General features: G+C 39.6%; 1 protein-coding gene and 1 long non-coding RNA gene across 3 annotated transcripts in view; both read left to right on the top strand.

Moving 5' to 3' along the window:
* Positions 1–16,753, top strand: part of LOC117512698 — a 589,105-nt gene that overhangs the window by 510,286 nt on the left and 62,066 nt on the right. The gene's annotated exons all lie outside the window — the stretch shown is intronic.
* aaas (achalasia, adrenocortical insufficiency, alacrimia) lies at positions 70–16,465 on the top strand. 2 transcript variants are annotated; one of them, XM_034172859.1, is made up of 17 exons: positions 70–207; positions 1,085–1,256; positions 2,069–2,196; positions 4,903–4,958; positions 5,040–5,131; positions 5,233–5,279; positions 6,452–6,550; positions 7,502–7,645; positions 7,730–7,850; positions 7,983–8,107; positions 8,453–8,513; positions 8,615–8,705; positions 8,847–8,922; positions 14,107–14,174; positions 14,256–14,337; positions 14,448–14,532; positions 14,640–16,465. In XM_034172859.1, exons 2-17 carry the CDS (start codon positions 1,143–1,145, stop codon positions 14,793–14,795), a joined length of 1,545 nt encoding a protein of 514 aa, XP_034028750.1. In that variant the 5' UTR covers positions 70–207; positions 1,085–1,142; the 3' UTR covers positions 14,796–16,465. The 2 variants fall into 2 exon arrangements, with proteins under 2 accessions (XP_034028750.1, XP_034028749.1); XM_034172858.1 differs by having other exon boundaries at positions 72–207; positions 1,117–1,256.

Genomic DNA, 16,753 nt, shown 5'->3' with positions numbered 1-16,753 from the left:
GTGTGTGGGTACTGTTGCGGATGCAGTGGCGTACGTTCACCTGTAGGTGGCAGCACTTCAGCGCTCCTCCTGCACAGTTGGTCCCTCTGACTTGCCGTAGTTCGCACGGCGGGATTGACTGAATGTCGGAATCTTAAAATCACAATAACAGACGTTTCATTATGTGTGTGTCTGTGTTAACTCACTAAGCTTCACGGAATAATAAAGGTAACGTTCAGTGTTTTGGTAAAAAGCCGCTGTCATCTTGGCGCTAAAGATTAAAGTAGAGGAGTTTAGTTAAGCGTAAGCTAACTGTTAGCTCCACTCAGTGTTAAGGTCTAAAGATGAACCATTTCACCTAAACTTGCTGTTTTCATGATCAGTTATTAATTGATGAATCTTTTTTTATACTATTTCTTTTAAAAGGGAGACTGAGTGACATAACTTTAAATATTTTCGGATAATTGTACATCTACAGAAACTGCTAAATTTTCTCCTGCTTATCATTATTTTGTTTTCCTTGGATTACAATTGATTTGAGGAAAATTCAGTTAGACACGATTTTCCATCTTCGAAACGGTTTGACTAAGAAACTAATCATCAAACCATTCGACCTTCGAAATACTAGGGCAGTAACAATAATATTCAGTTACCGACACAACTGCATAGGAATAGCGGATGTAATCATCCCTGTCATTTTTGGGGATCTGTAGTTGACTGATTTGATTGAAATTTTGTGGGTTAATTATTAGCAGTTCCGCAGTCTCTGAGTGTCTTTCTAGTTATTATTATGATTGTTATATCAGTTGTTGAGTCCACAATATTGCGCAAACATCCAATTACAATTCCTCACCATCTATGGCCACATCTTCAATTTGCTTCTTTTAACCTCCATTAGCTGTCATAACACCAAAATATTCCATACGTGATGTTAAAAATTTAGAAGACCGTTATTGTCACATTTGTGAAGCAGTAAAAGTTGCTTTTTTTTTCTTGCTACAAAACTAAATAATCAACCACTTATCCAGTTAACCAGCTGTCAACATAGTTTAATTTTATGTTGATCACTAACTTACTCTTCATTTCCTCTTTGATTAAATGCAAGAAGTCCATCGATTGGCAGCGGTGTGTTTTCAGGAACTACTGGCAGGGTCACCGTGGCCATGATGTGCTCTCTTGCTTTGTTTCCACCTCCCCTGCCCCTCGGACAGACCACTCTGTGTGAGTCCAACAACGAGCTGCTTTCAGGAACCAACACTGGAAATCCACTGAAACAGGTCTGACTGAAAGCTGCTTTATATAAAACTGCAACCTTGGTAATAGTTAATATCAGCAAAACAATATGACAGTCGCCATGTTTTTACCAAGCTCATACAGGGAATCGGTTCTTGTTTGTGAGTGTGGCAGAACTTTGAAATCACAGCTTTGTGGATTGTAGTGGTTAATGGAGAGGTTAGTCATATTGGTTGGTGGGGAGCCATTGTGGAAGAATGTGAACTAGCAGCAGAGAAGCTTGATTGCAGCAAAAGTTTAATTAATTTGACTTATGTGGGAACAATAAACAAATCCCATGGGAGAAAAAAGTATTTATCTCCTACTGATTTCTGAGATCTTTGAGCATCTAAAATGGAGAAATCATTATTATTATTATTTACAGCACTATAAATAAGTGTACTATTAAGTCCTCCAATGTGTTTAAAAAAATAATATTTGTTGCTTTTATTATTTATTCTTAACATTAAGTCATGGAACTGTGAAAGTGAATGGAAAATGTTGATTGTTAAAGCGATGTCAATATAGGTGAATTTGGGCTTTTTGGGGGTGGGAATTGTGTCCCTAACAATCAACCCAAATGATGTTGCATTGTGAGCCTGGGAAAAAAATGGGCAAATTCAGTTGCTTGATGTTTGATGACCAACAGATGGAAACAGAGGTGGATTGCCATTTAATTTTGGATTGTATAAATCAGAGAAAAAGTGCAAGTTGTCACATCTTTGAAAAATAAGTTTGATCAATTTTCTTTCATTTACTAATGGTTGTAATTCCATACAAATACATTTAACATGTATTTTTATTTTTTTTTTTACAGGAGTCCAGTCCGTTGAGTCTATATTTTCCCAGAGAGTCCTTGAAGCTCCACAGTCGCACAGAGAGCAGTAGTAAAGTCGCTTTCCTGGTCCACTCTGAAACACTGTGGATGAGGAGTGCAGCCGCGTGGTAGGCTTAGCAAAGAAATCACAACATGATATGCACCATAATGTAAGAGTAAGTTCTGTCGGCTTCTCTCTTTTACTTGGGGTCACTACAGCAGATCCAATGTGAATCTCAAAGGATTCAAAGGATTCAAAGAAATTTTATTGTCATATGCACAGAAGAACATGTTCCCTGCACAATGAAATGTGTCTACTGCATTTAACCCATCCTAATTGCCAGTAGGAGCAGAAGTCGCCATTAGGCGCCTGGGGACTTGACTCTGCATCTTGAATTAGCACAAGTTTTATGGCAGATGCCCTTCTTGATGCAATTCCACTTTACACGGAGAACAACAGCCTGCTTATTACACCAACAGTGTCGCACTGGGGTTATTCTTTAACTAGAAGCACTCGGAGAGTGCAAACCTCCGTCAAGGCCATGGGGTCACTGACGCCATAACATCTACACGCCGTGGAATCACTGAACCTAAAAAAGTCTAACAATGATGATTGCTAGTAAAAAAAAGTTTAATCTGCTGTGACTGGATAGCATGTATCCTTAGCGCTTGGCATCACAGTTTATTGCAACTTGCACCTTTCCCAGAAGCTACTGTCATCTGAGCAGATATTGTATGTGCTTATAGACAAAAACAAATAAGAGACAAAATTCAATTTATTATTCAATTAAACTGCAAATATATGAATTTCTTAACATTTATGAAATACTTCTCTAAATAAATAACAGTAAATTCTGAAATAGAACTATTTTTTAAGTGTTGCATGTGCTACACAAGGCCATAGGGTCACTGACCCTAAAGAGATTCCCTCCTTGGCACAGTGATCTATTCAACAATTCAGTGTTACAACCAAAACTATGATACATACACTTTTCTTTCCTTTATATTTGACATCCTTGACCATGAAAACATAGCACTAGAACTTGGAATCACTTTTATGTCTTTATTAGTTCAAAAGCTATTGTATAAAAACGATTTTTCGGTAATGGTGGTTTTCTTCTGGATCTAGCTCCATAACATTTCAAGCTACATCAAATCTGATGACACCTTACTGAATCAGTACAGAGCTACAATTTGGTGTTAGTTGTGCATCTCTAGCTTCATTTGTCACCTCACACTGACACATTTTCTATTTTCCCTATATTTTTGCATATTCTGGATCACCATATCCGGAATCCGGATCCGATCATCACCAAACTGTTATGTGTCGACGCGGGTTGAGGAGCGGACCTGCGTCAGACGGAACCCAGCGCTAAAAATAACCAGAAAGCGGTTCCAATAACAAAAACAATTTATTTATTTCACCCGCTGGTGCATAATAAAGTGTAAAAACTGAAATAGCGTCCTTCTGGTGGAGTGAAGGCTGGCACGCTCTCCAGCGCCCAAAAGGATCGAAGCCCGGCGCTTCTGGACCCACTATTACCGCCAGCCACCCCCCAGGTGGACACGACAAACCGACTCTCTGCGAAGGATAGAAGAGGTGAGGTAAGTCAGCAGTTCCAACTAATATCCTTCAAAAGACACACACTATCAGCAACACATTCAGGTCTGTATTTTGAGCTTTATGCAAATGAGCAGCTTCTCACAACAGGTGGAGGATCACTTATCCGCACGTCACAACCGTGAGAAGCAAGCTGCACCATTCTCATCACAATTCAAATATACTGCGTAACAAAATAGCAAGTTACTATCAACAATTAGTCAAACACTTAATCACCTCTGATGTGTGCTGACAGCATGTGTCCCTCACCCTTCCTCCTTCACGGACTCGATGTGTCAAACCCAGGCGCGGTCCTCAGCGTCTCACAAACGAACATCACAAGGTCGAGTTCCCGGCAATTCTGCTTGAATCACACATGACTTAAATGCAGAACGCCATCCAATTATCTGCTTCAGCTGAAAGTCTTTAAGGCTGCACGTGAGCACCATTCACAGGTGCTGCACATGATGTTGATGAGGGTGAAGGACTCATCAGCCAGCACCTTCTCCACAGACAAATCAGTTCTCATGCCACCTGGAGAGCAAAGAAAAGAAAAGAACACCAAAATGTCCAGCCACACCCCCCAACACACAACACAAACTTTGTTGTTTGATAGAACATTTGACTATGTTTCACCCCAATTTTTTTCAAGCCTTTCTGCCTTGTTTTTGTGGTGTTAGAAACTAGAATGTCAAAATTTCCCCTTTCCCGCAATGGTGAAGAATCCTTTAAAAAAATTCCTGGATCCGGATCATCACTAAAATTTAATCAGATGTTCCTCTTGTCATTTCCAACCACTCCACAAAATTTTGAGTTATCCTGCTGACAATCAGACAGACAGACAAATAAACAAACTCGACCGAAAACATAACCTCCTTGGCGAAGGTAATAAACCGCAGTGCTGTAGTTGGAGAAAATGTTCTAGAACTCCCCAGACAGGACTTTAATAATATTGTTCCTTGGCTAATCCTGCTGACAACTTAATACAAACACAACTTCCTTGTAATAATAATAAGAATGTAAATGTAAGAATCCGTTTCTTTTTACAGCTGTGCAGCTGCATGCTTTCTCATTTAAAATAGAGCAAATTTATCTTGCAACCCCCCAAGTAATACATTTCTGTATAATTTACAAATCCAGTTTACTTGAAAACATGAGCAGAAAAACTCCTTAAATGATGGGAAAAGAGTATTTTTTTCCAGTATAATTTACATATCATCTCTGTGTGTTTCAGGCGGGATGGTGGTTTCACTGGGCTGCTCAATGAAATTGCCAAATCACATACAGAGGGTATGTGAGATGCTGCCATGTGCTGTTGTGTTGGATCGCACGTTGACGTGACTTGTAACATCTCTAGTCGTGTGTCCACAGTTCCTAAATGGCTGTCGGTAAGTTCTGGCTGTGTCCTGGCTTTGCTCAGATGGATTTCTTCTCTCCACGGCTCCCTGTTTCCTCACCTCACAGTAAGTTCTACTGCTAAACATGAGACATTATTTGATTCTGCAGATGAATGTGTTGCTACAGTTAAATCTGTCTTAACAGTAGTTTGTCATTTGCTCCGTAGTTGAGCAGTGAGGACATGATTGCTGAGTTTTCACAAGTACTGAAATGGTAAGTGCCAATATAATATCCAGCTCAAAGGGTCACTAGCTGATGGAACTCTTAGCAGAAGACTATTAAATTTCTTAAATGTATTTATTTCTATAATCACAGGTGGGGACAGAATAGGAACCAGAGTTTGTGTAACGTGCAGATAACTCAAACCTGTACTTTGTTGAGTGTGTTAATGAATAGTCGTAAACCAGATTTTTATGACTTGATAACAGATGATGATTGTTATAAGAAGAAGACATCATTATATTCTGTTGTTTATTAAAATGCAGGTGTACATGAAGGAGCTTAGTAGTTTTTTTTTTTTTTGTTTTTTTTTAATATTGTAAATTGTGGGTGGCATGGTGGCTTAGTGGTTAGCACTATTGCCTCACAGCAGGTGGGGCTTTTCATCTGGTCCTTTCTGTGTGGAGGTTGCATGTTCTTACCACAAGTGCTCTGGTTTCCTCCCACTTCTAAAGCCATGCAGATTAGATGAACTGGAAACTTTAAATTGACCATAGATGTGACTGTGGTTGTCTGTCTACATATTGTCTGACGACCTGTCCCGCCTCTCTCCCAATGACTGTGGCTATGACTATGGCTCCAGCTCCCCCATGACCCTTAATTGGAATAAGCACATATAGAAAATGAATGAATTTTAAAGTAACTTTATTATTTTTGTAATAACTGTAAACTAATGCACTTGAAGGACATAGTTGTTGTTGCCCATAACTATTTTGTTTCAGATCCAGAAGTTTCTGTGTAGGCTCTCAGTTGTCCAGGTGGTTTCCATAGTAGAGAAGCTTGAATCTAGGTGCTAATTAGAGCTATTGTTTAGTCACTAGCCTGTAGCAGTCGGCCTCTCGGTAGGAGGGGTCTGGTTAGGTTTAAAAAACTCCAGCTTTTGTTGGCTTCTGTATTTTCTTCTCTACAAGAGTCAAGACAGAAGTCAGACTACCAGAGCAAGAATTTTAGCTGAGGAAGCTTCTGTGATTTGAAGCGAAACGTCCTCGCGTCAAGCAACCCAGTCCAGTTGAAGATTCAAGCTTCTCTACTATTCAGATCCAGAAGATGGAGATCTACATCTTTCGGGGATTGTTGGCCCTTAGACATGCCTTGACATGTAATGAGCATTGATCTTGTTTGTCATTTAAGTGGTTTAAGTGCTGTGTTTTCTGCTGCTGTTTCAGGTCGGATTGTGTGGTCCGAGCCTTTGCCTGGCATCCCCATGCAGACAAATTTGCTGTGGCCTTATTGGATGACTCCATCAAGATTTACAACCCCAAAAGGTACCATAACCAATCTTTTTTGATTTTTAACAAAAAAATTAATAATAGTTAAATAAATGGTTGTTAACCAAAGCTTTAGAGTAACGGTCTGCTCAGACCATCCTAACTGTGGACCAAACAGACCAGTTGGTTTTGGGCAGTGTTGACTAACTTGGACAGGGGGTTGAGTAGTGTGACCTGCCCTGAGACCATTGATGGGTTAGTATTGGGTTGTTTGACTATTTTAGACAAACACTGAGAAAATCTGTAAGAAATGACTTTTGGTGTAAATTTAATGAGGTATAAATGACCATCCCTGAACCAAAATGCAAAAAAAAAAAGATTGATTGTAATTTGGTCTTAAGTTTTATCATTCCTGTTTAATTTGGCGACTCTGGCAAGATTATTTGAATATCTGTATAGTTTGTGATCTTTACAATGTCAAATTCATGGCTGAAGTTCTACCAGTTGTGTTTATTGTTTGATTAAACTGCTTTGGTTTTATTTCTGCTTGGTTTTGGGGTCTTTTGTATGTTAATTAGTCAGTGGTTTGGTTTTGGGTGTTCTGACCCAAAATAATTTTTTTGTTTGTTTGTTTTTTAGTGACCGACCTCCAAAACAGACATCTGTTTGGTCTCAGGTGGTTTGAGTATGAAGCCATGTCCAGATCAATGGTTGGTTGGTTGGTGTGGACATCAAAATCATTGAATATGTTATTTTCCATGTGCTGGTGATAATTGATTAAACATATCTGTATACTTTAAAACAGCAGCTTGTAGGACAGTGGACTGTAAATCTGCTGTGCTTCACTCAGACAGTTTTGGTTGTGGGTACTATCTTCATTTGCTCTTTCTACCACAGTTGTCCGGAAGATGACAAACATGCTCCAAACCTGAGAGCACGCCGAGCAATGTTTTGTTCGACTTTTCAGTTATTCTATCACAGTGTTTCCTTTTCTGCTTTGTCTGGCAGCGCCACGACTCCCACACTAAAGCATCGCCTGCAGAGGAGCGTGGCAGCCATGCAGTGGAAGCCGTTGTGTGCGTCTGCTCTTGCTGTAGCTTGCCAAAGCTGTTTGCTGGTCTGGCACGTGGATCCATGCTCACTATCAACTAGGTACTTTGGGCCATTTCTACATGGTCTGATCTTATGTCATACTTTTTTGTCACTGTGCGCTTTTCTCCTGCTCGACCACTTCAGGCCTTCGTCTGGTTGTGCTCAAGTTTTGTCACATCCTGGTCACACGCCAGTTACATCTATCGCTTGGTCACCAAGCGGCTCGCTCCTCGTCTCGGCCTCACCTGTGGACACTGCAATTATGGTACAAACTGACCACTCCCAAGTCTTTAAAATGATGTTGCATTAAAAGGTGTCTTGCAAAATATTTGTCTGATTTCTCGTTGCATCGGTGTGGTTGTTGGTTTTAGTTTTTCAGTGTTGATGTATGTTTCAGGTTTGGGATGTAGCTGCAGAAAGCTGCGTGCCTCTTCAGCGTGTGGGAGGAGGTGGTGTCACCTTCCTGTCCTGGTCTCCTGATGGCAGCCGCGTTCTTGCTTCTACACCGTCTTCGTTATTCAGGTGAGAGACGGGACTTCATCTTGACAAAATTCAGAGATGAACACTTTCACAAGAGCTTCTAATCTTTGAAGTTTAGTGTGTAGAGCCACAAAAGCACGCTCCACTTTAAATCAGAGCCAAAATTAAATATTTAAGCAGTTAGTTTTCTCTTCAGTGATGTTGTCATACGTACACCTGTGCTGGTGCCCACCTGCTGTCATTGGTATTTATGAATGTGTAAAGGACTAGTGGCACAGTCAGTAGTTTAGTAGATATTGTAAGATAATCAGGAGATAAAAAGTAAAGTTTAAAATTGCCACCTGTCTCTCACTAAAACTATCTAGTGTTTTTATTTTTTTTGTTCAGGGTGTGGGAGACCAGAATGTGGACATGTGAGCGTTGGCCATGTGTCAAAGGGCGCTGCCAGGTGATCACATTCCACCATGTCTAAAAGTCACTGTTTAAAGACCAATAATTCTTCATACACCTGATTATTGATGTATTAAATTGCATTGTTTTTGTTGTTAGTCTGGTTGTTGGAGCGCAGATGGGAGTCGACTTCTCTTTACTGTCCAGGGAGAGATGGTCATCTATGCCCTGACCTTCTCTGACCTACCAGGTTAGCAATAACAGGGAGCAGAGGTGTGGAGGCCTACTTGCCTCTATTAAGTTGAAGAAAAAAAAAAAGGCAGCGTATAGTCATCAAGTTATTGTGAAATGCTCTTATTTATTTATTTGTTTATTTTTTTGCCTTCACCAGGTGCACCTACACAAGCAGCAGCAGTAGTGGCTGATCTATCAGAGACGACATTTAACACACCAGATGGAGATATTACGTAAGAGCTCTCAAAGGCTGGGTGGGTGGGACAACTTCAAATGATCACCCATGAAGTCATTTACGGTACATCATACACAGTAAAGTGGGTCTCCGAAAGCACCTAGAAACACAGTGAAAGCTGGCTGGAATGATCTTCTGTACCACAAAAATTAAAATACTTTTTTTTAGGGTATCCTCAGACTATGTTTGTTTGCAGTTTGTTTTACTAGTGTGAGTGGTCTGTGCTTTGTGTGCCGGGCCTGGCTCACTGACTCAAGGTGGGTAACGCCCTTGGTAGCATTTTTTTAGTGTGGATGAAGATTAATTATGAACACCTGAGTCATGGCCATCACAGATTATGAATAATAGTGATTGATTTATATAATTCAAATACTCTCTGAAGGACATGAGGTTTAGTTTTCAATTCAGATTATTTATATAGCACCAAATCACAACATAACTCAGCCCACAAATGTAAGGTCTAACCATACCAACCCCCCTTAGTAAGCACACTGGTAAGGAGAAACTCCCTCCAGTGTATTTTTTTTTAAGGGAAGAAACCTCAAACAGACCATACTCAGAAGGGTGACCCAGTGCTTAGGTTATCGATATAATGATGTGTGTTTGTGTGTCCGGAGCATCAGTTGAAATCCAGAAAGAGCTGACTTTTGTCATTTAGCATACTTATGTTTTTTTGTTTTGTTTTGTTTTTTTTCATGAGGATTCAAGTCCTGAAAACTGCAAGGTGATTGGACCAATACACACTTCCACAATAAGAGCCTGTATTTCAAAATAAAAGTCTGTGTTGCTCTAGACCTTATAGAATTCATCAGTCTGCCCATCCTGTAACATACCAGACAGCAGTTCAAATCTGGACATTTTCTGTATGCATGTGACCCCAAACACAGAATTGACATCTTAGCTAATTATAGGCCAATCTCCAACCTTCCTTTTCTCTCAAAAATTCTTGAAAGGGTAGTTAAACAGCTAACTGATCATCTGCAGAGGAATGGTCTATTTGAAGAGTTTCAGTCAGGTTTTAGAATTCATCATAGTACAGAAACAGCATTAGTGAAGGTTACAAATGACCTTCTTATGGCCTCAGACAGTGGACTCATCTCTGTGCTTGTTCTGTTAGACTTCAGTGCTGCTTTTGATACTGTTGACCATAAAATTTTATTACAGAGATTAGAGCATGCCATAGGTATTAAAGGCACTGCGCTGCGGTGGTTTGATTCATATTTATCTAATAGATTACAATTTGTTCAGGTAAATGGGGAATCTTCTTCACAGACTAAGGTTAATTATGAAGTTCCACAAGGTTCTGTGCTAGGACCAATTTTATTCACTTTATACATGCTTCCCTTAGGCAGTATTATTAGACGGCATTGCTTAAAGTTTCATTGTTACGCAGATGATACCCAGCTTTATCTATCCATGAAGCCAGAGGACACAAACCAATTAGCTAAACTGCAGGATTGTCTTACAGACATAAAGACATGGATGACCTCTAATTTCCTGCTTTTAAACTCAGATAAAACTGAAGTTATTGTACTTGGCCCCACAAATCTTAGAAACATGGTGTCTAAACCAGATCCTTACTCGGATGGCATTACCCTGACCTCTAGTAATACTGTGAGAAATCTTGGAGTCATTTTTGATCAGGATATGTCATTCAATGCGCATATTAAACAAATATGTAGGACTGCTTTTTTGCAGCTGGGTCAAGTGATGGCTTTTTAAGTAATGGTTTAATTACTGCCACCTTAAAAGCCTGTGGTACATAGCCAACTAATAAAGATAGATTGATCATATTTAAGATGGAAGCATTAAATAATGGTAGGGCTTCCTTGAGCAGCCTGGTAGGAATGGGGTCTAATAGACATGTTGATGGGTTGGATGAAGTAACTAATGAAAATAACTCAGACAGAACAATCTGAGGAGAAGCGTCTAACCAAATTACCGGTATCACTGAAAGCAGCCAAAGATAACGATACGTCTTTGGGATGGTTATGAGTAATTTTTTCTCTAATAGTAAAATTTATTAGCAAAGAAAGTCATGAAGTCATTACTAGTAAAGGAATACTCGGCTCAATAGAGCTCTGACTCTTTGTCAGCCTGGCTACAGTGCTGAAAAGAAACCTGGGGTTGTTCTTATTTTCTTCAATTAGTGATGAGTAGTAAGATGTCCTAGCTTTACGGAGGGCTTTTTTATAGAGCAACAGACTCTTTTTCCAGGCTAAGTGAAGATCTTCTAAATTAGTGAGACGCCATTTCCTCTCCAACTTACGGCTTATCTGCTTTAAGCTGCGAGTTTGTGAGTTATACCACGGAGTCAGGCACTTCTGATTTACAGCTCTTTTTCAGAGGAGCTACAGCATCCAAAGTTGTCTTCAGTGAGGATGTAAAACTATTGACGAGATACTCTATCTCACTTACAGAGTTTAGGTAGCTACTCTGCACTGTGTCGGTATATGGCATTGGAGAACATAAAGAAGGAATCATATCCTTAAACCTAGTTACAGCGCTTTCTGAAAGACTTCTAGTGTAATGAAACTTATTCCCCACTGCTGGGTAGTCCATCAGAGTAAATGTAAATGTTATTAAGAAATGATCAGACAGAAGGGAGTTTTCAGGGAATACTGTTAAGTCTTCAATTTCCGTACCATAAGTCAGAACAAGATCTAAGATATGATTAAAGTGGTGGGTGGACTCATTTACATTTTGAGCAAAGCCAATTGAGTCTAATAATAGATTAAATGCAGTGTTGAGGCTGTCATTCTCAGCATCTGTGTGGATGTTAAAATCGCCCACTATAATTATCTATTTGAGCTAAGCACTAAGTCAGACAAAAGGTCTGAAAATTCACAGAGAAACTCACAGTAACGACCAGGAGGACGATAGATAACAACAAATAAAACTGGTTTTTGGGACTTCCAATTTGGATGGACAAGACTAAGAGTCAAGCTTTCAAGTGAATTAAAGCTCTGTCTGGGTTTTTGATTAATTAATAGCTGGAATGGAAGATTGCTGCTAATCCTCCGCCTCGGCCCGTGCTACGAGCGTTCTGGCAGTTAGTGTGACTCGGGGGGTGTTGACTCATTTAAACTAACATATTCATCCTGCTGTAACCAGGTTTCTGTAAGGCAGAATAAATCAATATGTTGATCAATTATTATATCATTTACTAACAGGGACTTAGAAGAGAGAGACCTAATGTTTAATAGACCACATTTAACTGTTTTAGTCTGTGGTGCAGTTGAAGGTGCTATATTATTTTTTCTTTTGAATTTTTATGCTTAAATAGATTTTTGCTGGTTATTGGTGGTCTGGGAGCAGGCACCGTCTCTACGGGGATGGGGTAATGAGGGGATGGCAGGTTTCAATTGACATCTGTCGTGTTGGAGCCATGATTCATGTCAGTCCACTTGGTGCAATAGCTCTCCAAGGTGTGATCACTCCTTTTAGATGCAGACTAACAAGCAGATGTGATTTGATGCAGGTGTTAGTTTTGGGGATGAAAATTTACAGGATGAGTCCATAATTTATTCCTCAGAATTGAGTGAGTCCATATTTTTTTCCTCTGCTTGGTCTAAGAAAGTAACCATTACTGACTGCCACAATCTTTTTTTTCTTGATTTCTTATAGTGTTTCTTAAAGCCAGAAAGTTGCCATTTGAAATGACTTTAGTTTTGTGTCATGTCTGTGATCTGCTTTTTTTTCTACAAAATTAACAACTGAATGAACATCCTCCGAGGCCGGTGATTCCATATTATTGCCAGGGGTTGTAATTCATGCATTTATTTCCTCTAGGCTGGACTATTGTAATTCATTATTATCAGGTTGTCCTGAAAGTTCCCTGAAAAGCCTTCAGTTAATTCAAAATGCTGCAGCTAGAGTACTAACGGGGACTAGAAGGAGAGAGCATATCTCACCCATATTGGCCTCTCTTCATTGGCTTCCTGTTAATTCTAGAATAGAATTTAAAATTCTTCTTCTTACTTATAAGGTTTTGAATAATCAGGTCCCATCTTATCTTAGGGACCTCATAGTACCATATCACCCCAATAGAGCGCTTCGCTCTCAGACTGCAGGCTTACTTGTAGTTCCTAGGGTTTGTAAGAGTAGAATGGGAGGCAGAGCCTTCAGCTTTCAGGCTCCTCTCCTGTGGAACCAGCTCCCAATTCAGATCAGGGAGACAGACACCCTCTCTACTTTTAAGATTAGACTTAAAACTTTCCTTTTTGCTAAAGCTTATAGTTAAGGCTGGATCAGGTGACCCTGAACCATCCCTTAGTTATGCTGCTATAGACTTAGACTGCTGGGGGGTTCCCATGATGCACTGTTTCTTTCTCCTTTTGCTCTGTATGCACCACTCTGCATTTAATCATTAGTGATTGATCTCTGCTCCCCTCCACAGCATGTCTTTTTCCTGGTTCTCTCCCTCAGCCTCAACCAGTCCCAGCAGAAGACTGCCCCTCCCTGAGCTGGTTCTGCTGGAGGTTTTCTTCCTGTTAAAAGGGAGTTTTTCCTTCCCACTGTCACCAAGTGCTTGCTGACAGGGGGGTCGTTTTGACCGTTGGGGTTTTACGTAATTATTGTATGGCCTTGCCTTACAATATAAAGCGCCTTGGGGCAACTGTTTGTTGTGATTTGGCGCTATATAAAAAAATTGATTGATTGATTGATTGATCATATCACTCCATAAAACCCAGACGTCATCTCCACCTCTTCGCCGAGATATCATACTTCATTGGAGGTAATATCATCAGCCGTTTGTGATTACAAATTGACATGTTCACACTGGACAAAACAGCAGAATCGTGTCTCAACAGTGTCTCACACACGCAAAAAAAAAAAATAAAAAAATAAAAAAAGGTGGCGGTGGGGGTCAAGAAATTTGATCTAATTTGAACACTGTCACGGTGCAAATATAAAACTGCAGTTATTTGTAATTTCTTTACATTTAATATTGTACTGGTTAAACAGCTTCAGAAAAGCAAGTAACACATATACAATTACACAAGGGAGTAACCGAACCAAATACCTGATGCTGGCAAGTTCTTTGGTTAAAGTGTGTTTCACGGTGGAATTAAAGGTTTACAGTAAACTCTGCTTCCTGAGGTCTGGTCGAGTCCTTTAGTTTTGAGTAACGTGATCCACATGAGCCTAGGTTTTGTGCCCTGTGTTTTATGTTTTCCAGTGTTGGTGGGGAGATTCAGTCTTTAGTCTGGGATCCTAGAGGAGAAAGACTTGCAGTTCTTCTCAAAGGTCAGGCATATTTTGTTTTTCTTTTTTATTGTTTTGTTAATGTTTTTTAACTCAGCATGATGTACTTGTTTTTTGTCTCAGGTGTTCCACAAGTGGCAAACCGTCCTGCGATGATTGTAGTGTTCAAGACGAGAACCAAACCCATCTTTGAGCTTTTGCCATGGTTTGTTCTTTAATGTGTGGATGCATTTCATAGTTCAAAAGTATTGGCACTCCCTCCGGAGTACTACATCCCATCTGGCTTTATTGAATATTTCCTGTTTCTCTGTTTAGTGGTTTTGTTCACGGGGAGCCTGGTGCAGAGCCAAGAATGATGCAGTTCCACCCACATTTCCCACATGGAGCACTGCTGACTGTGGTCAGTTATTTTTTCGTTTCTCTTCCTGATATCGTTGTTTGTGTCCTCTGTAAATACAGACTCATATTGACTTGTCTCTCTGTCCTCTGTCACCTCTCTGTTCTCAGTGTTGGTCCACTGGAAGAGTTACTCACGTGCCTTTCTATTTCCTGAGCGCAAGCACCCCTCAGTTTGGCTTGAATGGCACCCCGTCGTTGCCGCGGCCAAAGGAAAGACCTGCTGACTTCGCCAGCCAGACACTCTTTACTGAAACTTATTCGTGAGAAGATTTTGTTATTGTTTGTCCATAAATGTGTTGTGAAATTGATGATTTGTTGTTTCATAAGATGTAGGAGCATAAACACACTCCCCATCTCATAAAAAGTACTTGGGGGGTAGAAACCAAAATTAATTGGACAGATTGGTACATGAATAGAACTAATACATGGCTATAAATTCTCTTCAGCCACTGAGGTCTTGGAGTCTGGGTAATGGGGCTGATATGTAGATGCATACGGATGTATAATAAAAAAAAAACTGATACCAGGCCAAGCTCATTTTTTTTTTCTTTTTAATCAATGTAGGTTCATTGTATAAAAAAACAGAAAATTACTCCACTTGTGTCTGTATGACATGAAGTGTTTTCTTACACCCTGAATCCATTCAAACCACAATTACCTTGATTTAAAAAATGTTTGACATGACAAGCTAAATTTTTATATTATATGTTAAACAATGTCTGTGCAAAATTTGGCATTTTTATTCCATAAGACTCACAATGACTGATATTTTACACATATTTCCCCCGCTAGGACAGACACCAGCATATTTTTCTTCTCCAGTGCTCTGACAGATGTCTGCTGCAGCTGTCTTCAGTTTGTGCCTCCTCGGGGGGTGTTTCACCATGAACATACTCTGTCGGATTCAGATCAGATGATTGACACGAACGTTGCAGAACATTTCACTGTTTGCCTTCAAAGTCTCATGATGGTTTTTGTTTCTGTCGATACGTAATTCTCCACTTCAGACTTAATGCTGTTGCTTTTTTCAGCAGTCACATCAGTAGTGAGCATGTAGGAATCAGTTCCATTACACGTCCTCGTCCTGACAGTACCTCCGCCGTGGTTCATTGATGAGTTTGTGTGCGTTGGGTCAGTTGCTGCTCTTTTATTTTGCCGTACTCTTCCCATGATTCTGGCACAACTCAGCCTTTATGTGTCCATAAGTGTTAGAGAGCTGCACAGGTGTTTGCTATTTTTGAACTCTAATATGGTCATCCTGTTTTTCACGATAGATGACCATTTTTACCAGTGAGACTGTATTTACGCCATTGAAGTTGTCTTTTAATTTCTAACATTGGCACAGATGTTCCTGGCAGGGTGTTACTGATCTGGACACCTGATGAAAGGGTGTTTTTCTTTATTGGGTAAATAATATTTCTCATTCTCCACACTTTTTTTTGTGTGATTTTTTTTTTTTTTTTTTTTTTTTTTTTTCTGGACTTTTGTGCTCATTCTTAGTTTCTAGGAACATAAATATTTGATTTATGCACATGTAATGTTTTACTTGTGATTTAATTTTTTGTTTTTTTCTTTGCCTGGGCTTTGCTTTACTGGAAATGACATGCTTGACAATAATAATATTATTTAACATCAACAGAATCCACCAGCAACAACTTAACATATTTAACATGCTTACCTGTTTTTTTAAATGCAAGAATAAAACACACCTGTCTATGAAACATTGCAGCAGCAGCCGTCTAAATATTTTTCATCCTCCAGAATGAGGATCTGTTACACTTACTCCAGTCACCTAGTTTGGATTTTAATATTCTCCCAGCGGAAAGTCTGCTGTTTTATTTTATTTGCTTTCATCTCCAGTATGTATGTAGCTAAAATAACTCCTTCAACATACACATTTATGGACCTGTGTACGTAGGTTTGTGCATTTTAGACATAAACGTGGCCCAGCCCCAGTTCTCTCCCTAATCTGACCTCTGAACCCTCTCAGACTTAAATAACAAAGAAAGTGAGTGCAAGAGGCTGAAAGTGTGCAAAGTGGTATGAGTAGGAATAGAACACATCACATTCACTTCACACTGTCATGTTTCTTAATATTGACACAAATAATTGGACTTACTTACAGGACTTACCCATTTTAATTATTTAAAAGATTTCTATCCATTTGGATAACCAAAACTAATATACTTCATTTAAGGCATATTTATCAGTTAAACCGATTC

The sequence above is a fragment of the Thalassophryne amazonica genome, chromosome 6 (assembly GCF_902500255.1).
Source record: "Thalassophryne amazonica chromosome 6, fThaAma1.1, whole genome shotgun sequence".
Classification (NCBI taxonomy): domain Eukaryota; kingdom Metazoa; phylum Chordata; class Actinopteri; order Batrachoidiformes; family Batrachoididae; genus Thalassophryne; species Thalassophryne amazonica.
This window is presented reverse-complemented; position numbering and strand designations above follow the sequence as displayed.

Coding starts and splice junctions, on each gene's coding strand:
- aaas (XM_034172859.1), top strand. CDS start 1,143: ATGATGTGCTCTCTTGCTTTGTTTCCACCTCCCCTGCCCCTCGGACAG. Junction 8,108..8,452: donor ACACCGTCTTCGTTATTCAG/GTGAGAGACGGG, acceptor TTTTTTGTTCAG/GGTGTGGGAGACCAGAATGT. Junction 14,175..14,255: donor ACTTGCAGTTCTTCTCAAAG/GTCAGGCATATT, acceptor TTTTTGTCTCAG/GTGTTCCACAAGTGGCAAAC.